Here is a 9,870-nt window from a genome sequence, read left to right on the forward strand (position 1 = left end):
AGGAGGAGGACGGGCTGTCCTTGCACCCCTGGACTAAGCCTCCCTCCTGAAGCACCTTCCCTTGTATCTGGGGTTCCAGGGACACACTGCTCTACTAGAGAGCTTGGTGATTTTCCTTTGTTTTTTGACAGGATTTCAGTAAGTAGGCTGAACTGGCCTTGAACTGACAATCCACCCTCCCATCTCCTGAGTGCTGGGATTGCAGGTGTGAACCACATCTGGCAGCCCTTGATTTTAACACAAAACAAAACTACATTTAGCTGTATGTATCTTTTTGAGACAGATTCAAACCAGCCCTGGCTGTCCTGGAACTCCCTGTGTAGACCAGGCTGTCCTCAAACTCAGACACCCACCTGCTTCTGTGTTCTGACTGCGGGGATTAAAGGCATGCCGCTCTTGGAGCAGTCCCTTCTTCCTTATAAAATGTGGTAAGATTGGCCAAGCATGGTAGCAGAGGCAGAGGGACAACAGTTCAAGGTCATCCTTAGTTACCTCATGAGCTTGAGGTCAGCAAGAGAGCCTATCTCAAAAGAAGCCTATCTCAAAAGAAACAAAAGTGGGCTGGAGAGATGGCTCAGCGGTTTAGAGTGTTGACTGCCTTTCAACTGTCTCTAACTATAGTTCCAGGTAATCTCTCTCTCTCTCTCTCTCTCTCTCTCTCTCTCTCTCTCTCTCTCTCTCTCACACACACACACACACACACACACACACACACACACACACACACACACGCACACACGCAAACAGGCAGGCAATACATCAATGTACATAAAATAACAATAAACACAATACACCAATGTACATAAAATAACAATAAACACATCTTGTTAAAAACATGTTCTTTTCTAGGAGAACCCTGCCACCTCCTTGCCCATCAGCGCTCCTTGCTAAAGACTTATTTTTACTATTGAAATCATCTTGACATTTTAGACCAAATCTTATATGTTATGGCCGGGGTGGGGCATTCCTGTAGATATGTGAAAGTCAGAGGTAAATCTGAGATGATAGAGCTGAGGAACCATCAAACTTGTTTTTTTTTCAACAGATTCTGTTCAGGAAAAGATTCATCCATTCTGAACACAATCCAGAATAAATATGGCCCTGTTTTTTGAGACTAGGTCTCTCACTGGCCTAGAACACTCCAAATATGCTAGGTAGCTTGAGTTCCAGGGACCTGCCTGTCTCTGCCTCCTCAGGGCTGGGATTCCATATACCTGGTACTGGCTTTTTACGTGGGTGCTGGGGATCTGAACTTGGGCCCTGGGCTTGCATGGTGAGCACATTACCAACTGGGCCATCTCCCCAGTCCCTACCTTCATTTCTTTTGGACTGATATGAAGGAGCAGAATTGATACATCATAAGCTAAACTCATATTTAACATATAATTACATTTTACAACTTATTTATGAGCACACACAGAGACGTGCTAGAGCTTATGTGTGGACTTCAAAGGACAGTTGGTGGGGGTTTCTTCTCTTCTTCTACTCTGTGGGAACCTGGGCTTGAACTTAAGATGTCAGGCTTCTTCATGCAGTGAGCCATCTTACTAGCCCATGGTTAACATTCAAGACTGACAAATTCTTTCCCAAGTGGCTGTACTATTTTACATTTCCCCTTAGCAATTCATATTCTAATTTCCCTGCAGCTAAAAAAAAATTTATAATGTATTTATTTTTATTTGCATTGGTGTTTTTTTGGCCTGGATGTCTGACTTGTAGTTACAGTTAGTTGCCACGTGGGTGCTGGGATCCAAACTCAGGTCCTCTGGACATTCTAGCCCAATGTTTTGTTTTGTTTTTTCTAAAGATTTATTGTAATATTTTAAATGATCTATGTATGTGGGAGTGCCTATGTGTGGGCTTGTGCATGTGAGTATTGGAGTTCAGAGGCCAGAGAGTTGGATCCTGGAGCTGGAGATACAGATGACTGTGAGCCTCCCGCTGTGGTCCCCAGGTTCCTGAAAAGCAGCAGTGTGTGCTTCCATCCAGTGCCATTTCTTCAGCTTCTTTTAGAAATGTGTGTTTTTAATCTTGGAGGAATGCAATTTATCCTTTGTTTACTTATGCTTGAGAGCTGGGGATATAGCTGGGTGGCAGAGCCCTTCCCTGGCATTTGTAAGGCCCTGGGGTTCGATCCCCAGTGTTGAGACAACAAAAACATGCCATTGGCTTATACTTTTGTTATCATTTCTAACTTCTGAATAACCCAAATCAAATGGTTTGTCCTGTATCTTCTAAGATTTTAGATTTAACTCTTAACTTTAGTTTGAAATGTAACTTCCTTACCTATAATTCACCTAATTTGTCAGTTGGTGGGGCACACACCTTTAATCCCGGCCCTCGGGAGGTAGAAACAAGGTCTACCCTCACTTACATAGCAAATTCAAGGCCAGCCTGAGCTACTTGAGGACTCATCTAAAAAAAAAAAATGCATACATGGTTTGACTATGTATATGTAGACAGATGTATAGATATGCAGATAGACAAATAATCAAATATATATATAGTAGGTGTGGCGTGTGTGCATGTGTGAGGGTGCGTGTGTGCATTTGTGTGTGTGTGTGGTCTGTGGTATATTCAGGGCTCAGCACCACTCACCCTTATCTAACTTTAGAACATTTTCACTGCCCTAAAAGAAGCCCATGAGCAGGGTGTTGGTGGCGCTCGCCTTTAATCCCAGCACTCGGGAGGCAGAGGCAGGTGGATCTCTGTGAGTTCGAGGCCAGCCTGGTCTCCAGAGCAAGTGCCAGGATAGGCTCCAAAGCTACACAGAGAAACTCTGTCTTGAAAAAAAAAAAAAAAAAAAAAGCCCATGAACAGTCCCACCTCTCCAGCTTTTGGTGATCTACTCTGTCTCCGTCATTCTGACCTTGGCTCTCTCACTTAGCATACTGTTTTCAAGAGTCACTCATGTTTAAACAGTCAGTGCCCCACTCTCTCACGACCCAGCAATAATTCCATTGTCTGTATTTGTCATGTCTACTTGTCGGTTGTTCCATTCATCCCTGAGTAATTTCTACCTTTTCACTATTTTGAGAAAAATCATATTCATGTGTAAATTTTGTGTGGATTTTTTGGGGGGGTCTTGTGCCTATATAAGAAGCAGTATGACTGATGAATCATACAATAACTAACCATTTGAGAAATTCTAAAATAGCTTAAGACTTTTTTCCTGTTTTTATTTTTATGCTGGGTCTCACTCTGGCCCAGGCTAACCTGGAATTTACTTTGTAGCCCAGGCTGTCCTCCAAACTCAGTGTTCTTACCTCAATACAGAGCTCACCATGTGAACCATCCTGTATTCTGGGTACAATTCTGAGGTTCCACTTTTCCACATCCTTACAATGCTTGTTACTATTTTTTCTGCTAACAGATGTGCTATTGGGTGTGACTTATTGTCTAACAGAAGCATTCTTTTGGGAAAGGCAAGATCTAATTCTGTAACCCAGGCTAGTCTTAGAATCTTCCTGCCTTGGCCTCCTGAGAGGCGGGATTGCAGACATGAGTCACCACACCCAGCTTCTAATCATACAAAATTTTGATTAGTATTTCCCCAAGGGTAGATACTGTGTATCTCTCCATGTGCTTATCAGTCACCGTTTTTTTTTTTCCTTTTTTTTTTTTTTTTTTTTTTGACATGTCCATCAAGTACTTTCCCTTTTACCTTTATCTTGTTTTCAAGACACGGTTTTACTACATAGTTCCAGCTGTCCTTGAATTCACTGAGATCTGCCTGCCTCTGCCTCCCAAGGACTGGGATTAAAGGCCACAAAGACCAGCTAGTTGGACTAATTACTGAGTTGTAAAGTTCTTTGTGTATTCTAGATAAAAACTAGATAAAAATCCTCTACTATACTCGACTTGCAAATGTTTCTTCCTATCCTCTGGTTGTCATCACATGGCCCATTTTGAGTTAAAATTTTGGTGATAAAAAGATAAAGGCTCTGATGTCCCCAACCCTGCTGGGGTTTGTGCCCAGATAGTCTCAGTCACTCGGCAAGTACTCTGCACTCAGCTACATTCCAGCTTACAAAGGGTCTAAGATTATTTTATTCTTTGTTAATATAAAATCATCCCAGCACTATCTGTTGAAAAGACTTTCTCCACTATAATGTCTTACTCCTCACCACAAATTGTTTTTGACAAACTCAGCAATCCAAATACTTCACAGGTAGAGAGGAAAGATCAGTTCAAAGTCAGCATGGACCACATGAACACGGGATGTGCTCTCTCTCTCTCTCTCTCTCTCTCTCTCTCCATGAATACATGAGACTTTCTTTCTCTTTCTCAAAAAAAGGTCATCTGATAATAAATGTATTTATTCCTGGCTCAATATTTTCTCCCATTGATCTAAAATATGCCTTGGTTGCACACATACCATATTCTCTTTTTAAAAGATTTAATTTTTAAGAAGTTTTGAGTATAGATAGGTGTGTGGGTGTGTGCATGAGTGCAGATGCCCAAGGAGTTCAAAAGAGGGTATTAGATCCTCAGGAGGCAGGAGACTCAGGTGGGTCAAGTCTACAAAGCGAGTTCCAGGACAGCCAGGGCTACAAAAGAAACCATGTCTCCAAAAACAAAGCAAAACAAAAAAGAAGCCATACTGGTACTTGGGATTGATCAGGGCCTTCAGATGTACATTCAGTGCTGTTAACTGCTGAGCTAGTTTTCCTACCCTTATTTATTCTTAAATCAAGAATTCCAGGTCATCCTCAGCTGCATCCCAGACCAGCCTGGGCTACAGAAGATCCTGTCAGAAAAGGAGTGAGTGTGTGTGTGAGAGTGTGTGTGTGTCCTAATTGATAGAACACTTTCCTCCCCTCTTCCCTATAAATAAAGTCTTGCTTATGCTCCCATGCCTGTAACCCTAGTACTTGAGGGTGTGGGTATGTGTGCAGGAAGCTAAGGAGTTCAAAACCTTCTTTGGCCATATAGGAAATTCAAGGCCGGCCTGGAAGACATGAAACCCTAACTTGGGAAAAAAAAAGAAAATTGGATGTCAACTCAGATTTTTTTTCCCTTGCTCTTGATATCAGCAGGGAAGTGATCAGTATCACTGTATATGATGCTAATTCCCTGTAGATGTCCTTAGTTTTGAAGTTCCTTTCTAGTCCTAATTTGGCAAGTGCAGTTTTTATTGTTTTGTTTGTTGTTGTTTTGTTGTTTATTTTTCATGACAGTATTTTGATGTGGGATGTCCTTCTGTATGTTGTGAATATGTGTTGCTTTTATTGGTTGATGAATAAAGCTGTTTTGATCTATGGCAGGGTAGAATATAGCTAGGTGGGAAATCCAAACACACAGAGAGAAAGAAGGCAGAGTCTGGGAGATGCCCTGTAGCCATCCAAGAAGTAAGGTGCCAGAACATGGCTGGTAAGCCACAGCCATGTTGTGATACACAGATTAGTACAAATGGGTTGATTTAGTTGTGAGAGTTAGTCAGTCATATGCCTGAGCCATTGGACAATTATAACTAATATTAAGCCTTTGAGTGTTTATTCACTCAAATGTTTATTCACCATTTACAGGGTTTCTCTGTGTAGCCCAGGCTGTCCTGAACTCAGAGGTCCACCTGCCTCTGCCTCCTGAGTGCTGGGATTAAAAGTGTGTGCCACCACCACCCGGCTGTGTTGTTGTCTGAATCTACTAATACAATCAGGTAGCTTCTATAGTTCATGCTATTGGTATGATAAATTAACACTGCCTGACATCATATACAAAATAGCACTCACACTAATAGGACAGAGCTGCTTGGTCACCAGATAGTCTGCATTCTTATATTTGTACCTGTATATGGCACATGGTAATCTTACCTCTGATGATTAGCAGTGAACTTTTGGAAGAAGTGTAATTTTGAAATGATTTTGTTGTTGTTGTTTTGTTTTGTATTTTGAGACAGGGTTCCTCTGTGGCTTTGGAGGCTGTCCTGGAACTAGTTTTTGTAGACCAGGCTGGTCTCGAACTCACAGAGATCCACCTACCTCTGCCTCCCGAGTGCTGGGTCTAAAGGCGTGCACCACCGCCGGGCTTGAAATAGTGATTTTTGAAGATGTGTCTAGTTATTAAATATTTTATGTGTTCCAGCACCCTTGCAACTACTAAAAATTCCAGTTTAGCAAAAATTAATTAAAACAGCCAAGAACAATAACACACCTGTAATCCTCATTACTTCAGAACCTGAGGCAGGGGGATTAACGGTTCTGATTGATGTAGTAAGATCTTGAATCAAAAAAAAAAAAAAATCAAAAGGAAGCCAGGAACTGAAGAGAGACACTCATTGGTTAAGAGTCCACACTGCTCTGGCAGAGGACCCAGGTTCAGTTCCTAGCACCCACACTGGGTGTAGCTCACAATGGCCTACATGCCTGTAACTCCAGTTTCAAGGGAGCCAATGCCTCTGCAGCTCATCCACTCTGTAGGCAGAGGTGGGCATAGATCTCTAACTTCAAGGCCAGCCTGCTCTACAGATAAGTTCTGGGACAGTCAGGACTACACAGGGAAACCCTGTCTCAAAACACCAACAACAACAAAAAAAAAATTTTAAAGAGGAAGACATATTTACATTGTGTTAATTTGCCTAGGTGATGATATCTAATGGTCTGCTCAACACTAGTTTAAGGATTGCTGGGAAGGGTTTGGAGGATGTGAAGTAAAACACAAGGACATAAGAGACATTAAAATCCAATGGACTAGCTGGGCAGCGGTGGCACATGCCTTGGGGAGGCAGAGGCAGGTGGATCTCTGTGAGCTCAAGACCAGCCTGGTCTACAGAGTGAGTGTCAGGACAGGCTCCAAAGCAAAACAGAGAAACCCTGTCTCAAAAACCAAAAAAAGGAAAACTATTTGAGGTATTGAATGTCTTTAATCCCAGCACTTGAAGAAGAGACACAGAGATCTCTGAATTCAAGGCCATCCTGGTCTACACAGTGAGTTCCAGGCCAGCCAGGGCTACAAACTGAATTCCTTTCTAAACAAAAAAAAGGAGAAGGAAAGGAAGGAAGGGAGGGAGGGAGGAAAGGAAGGGGGCAGAAAAATTAAAGCCAACCTGGAATACACAAGAAGACTGTTTTCGAAAAAAAACAAACATTTGATGTGCCTAGTTGGGAGCATAGTTTAGTTGGTAAGAGTGTACACCCAGCATTTAAGAAATCTTGGGTTCGACGGGCGTTGGTGGTGCACGCCTTTAATCCCAACACTCGGGAGGCAGATCCACTCGGGTGGATCTCTGTGAGTTCGAGGCCAGCCTGGTCTCCAGAGGGAGTGCCAGGACAGGCTCCAAAGCTGCACAGAGAAACCCTGTCTTGAAAAACCAAAAAAAAAAAAAAAAAAAAAGAAGAAATCTTGGGTTCAACCAGGCAGTGGGACACATGCCTTTAATCCCTTTAATCCCAGCACAGGCAGGCAGAACTCTGTGAGTTCTAGGCCAGCCTAGTCTATAGATCAAGTTCCAGGATAGCCTCCAAAGCTACAGAGAAACCCTGTCTTGAAATCCTGGGCTCAAGGGTTCCAATAGAATATATACTCAGGTTGGTGGTGAATTCTATGGTCTCAGTACTTGAGAAGATCAGAGAAGTTCAGGGGCGTCCTTGGTTACTAAAGTCAGTATGAGGTCAGCCTGTGCTAAATAAGACCCTGTTTCAAAATAACAACCTAAAGGAATAGATAGAAATGAGTTATAATTAGGTAAAACTTTCCAAAGGCTGGTAGGTCCCAGGAGCATTGTTTTGTGCTGTTAAGTGCTGAATTTGTTAGTTAAGAAAGGCTTTGGAAGAGAGACGGTTCAGTGGTTAAGAGCACTCATTGGGTGCTCTTCCAGAGGTCCAGAGTTCAATCCCAGAAAGGCTTTGGAGCCACACGTTGTAATCCTAGTATTTGGGAAGGGCTAGCTAGGCAAGAGAACTGACTGCCTCAGGTTTGTAGCTCACCACAGCTACATATCGGTTTGCTGTCCAGCCTGACCTACAATGTGAGACCCTAGCTCAAAACCAGATTCTCATCTCCCCAGAAAGGTCTTAGTTTCGTCCATTATTCTCTTATTGCCTACAATTTCTATTTCCCCTACATCCTCTGGGAACAGCCTCTCAGATATCCACCATAGCTAATTCCCAAACGTGGAGGAGGAAGGGTGACTGTTCTCCTGAGGCAGCAAACCCTACTGAAGAAAACTCCAAGCTCAGCAAGACATGAGCCACGTTCGGATCAATAAAAGCTGAGTGACCTGGTGGGGGAGGGGCGACACTGCTGCACAGTTTGGTTTTTAAGAAAAATGCCAGTCAAGCACAGTGGCTCACATCTGTAATCCTACCCCCAGAAGGAGGGCTAATTACACTTTCCTTCTTGTTGTTATGTTGGTTTTATTTTGTTTAAGACAGTCTCACCGTGCAGCCCAGGCTGACCCCAAACTTCATAAGCCTCCTGCCTCAGCCTCCAGAGTGTTAAGATCATTCTAACAGATAGTAGTAACCATACAGTCATAATTATTAAGAGCTTTATTAAAACTCTAAGGATCCTCAGCTTTATCTCAGGCCTGCCTACAGCAGTTCCTACTCATTTCTTTCTGCAAGGGCTTATTCTCTGGCACAAAAGCAGCGAGGAATAGAGCCTGCTGGTACACACTCTGCAGGGAGGCAGGTTCATTGTCTGGTCCTAGCTTCCACCTGGCAGGAACGGGATGTACTGCTGAGATGCCAGCTCGACTCATTAGCATGTCTTTATTCTACCAGAGGGAAAATGGGATCCTCTCCAATTCTAACACCTCACTCTGCCATCATCAAAATCCCCATCAGGTTCTCGGGACTGAGGGAGGGCGGTACACATGGGTCCCCAGGGGTCTTGGGAACCGCAAGTAAAAAAAAAAAAAAAAAAAAGGACAGATAGCCGGGTCATCACCAGCAGCTCCTCTCAACTTGAACCACTGTCATTCCTCTCTGCTGTCAAAACCGTCCAGCAATGCGAATGCGAATGCGATGCTGAGGATGGAGGCATTTATCTTTCCCAGTGACGGTATGCGTCTGAAAAAAAACACTTTTGCACTCTCCCCAGCCTTCCCGTTGCCAGAAACTCGCAAAGGGGCAACCCAAGTGACTCGGTCAGATCCCCACACATTTCTGCCCACTTAGTTTTCCCCCGACAGCCTCTGGAAAGGCCAAGGGCAGCACGGGCGAGTGCGTCCTCTCCCCACCCCAGGCCAGCAGAAACCCACTCCTAAGCGCCCCAGAGGCCAGCCCGAGGGAGGCAGCCGGGGACGACACCCGGCACAGGTGCCTGTCCCCAGGGATGCCTCTGCAGACCCGCAGTCCCTGCAACGCGGCATCCCGGGCGGGCGGGCGGGCGCGCGCGTCCCTGCCGCTCGCGGAGCCGATTACCGCCCCCTCCGCCGCCGCCCGCGTCCTCGGTGACCCCGCGGGCACCTGCAGTCCTCTGGGAGGCGTCGCCGGGCCCGGAATGGGGACCCCCGCGCCCGGCATCCCCGAGACCTCCCCCGCTCCGAGGCCCACCCGGGGCCGCTCGCCCGCCGCAGCCAGGCAGCCTCGGACGCACGCGCGGCCCCCCTCCGCCCGGCCCGCGCGCGGCGCGCGCCCGGCCCTCACCGGACTTGGGCGGGTAGCGGTACACGGAATTGGACGGGATGTCCACCTCCTCCACGCCCGCGTGCTGCCGGCTCGTTAGGGCCCCCATGGCCGCTGCGACCGCGGCGTCGCCGGGCTCCGCTCTCCGCGCCTCAGCGCGCCGGCCGCCCGGCCGCACGCCCGATGCGGGGGTCGGCGGCCCGCTCGGCGGAGGCGCTGCGGCGGGGCGGCGGGGACGGGCGGCAGCGGCCTGCGGGGCGCGCACCATCCTCCGCCGGCACCGCGGCGGCGCCTCTGCCTC

At 46.0% G+C, this 9,870-nt stretch overlaps 1 protein-coding gene across 3 annotated transcripts in view; it reads right to left on the reverse strand.

The window, feature by feature from the left end:
• Rnf157 (ring finger protein 157) overlaps positions 1-9,870 on the reverse strand; it is a 75,309-nt gene extending 65,439 nt beyond the window's left edge. For 2 of the 3 annotated variants that reach the window (XM_027425592.2, XM_027425594.2), the window contains exon 1: positions 9,591-9,870. In XM_027425592.2, coding sequence (XP_027281393.2) covers positions 9,591-9,837 — 247 coding nt within the window. In that variant the 5' untranslated portion in view covers positions 9,838-9,870. The remainder of the gene's footprint in view (positions 1-9,590) is intronic. The other variant, XM_027425591.2, reaches the window with a different exon arrangement.

This window comes from Cricetulus griseus, chromosome 7 (genome assembly GCF_003668045.3).
Source record: "Cricetulus griseus strain 17A/GY chromosome 7, alternate assembly CriGri-PICRH-1.0, whole genome shotgun sequence".
Taxonomy (NCBI): Eukaryota; Metazoa; Chordata; class Mammalia; order Rodentia; family Cricetidae; genus Cricetulus; species Cricetulus griseus.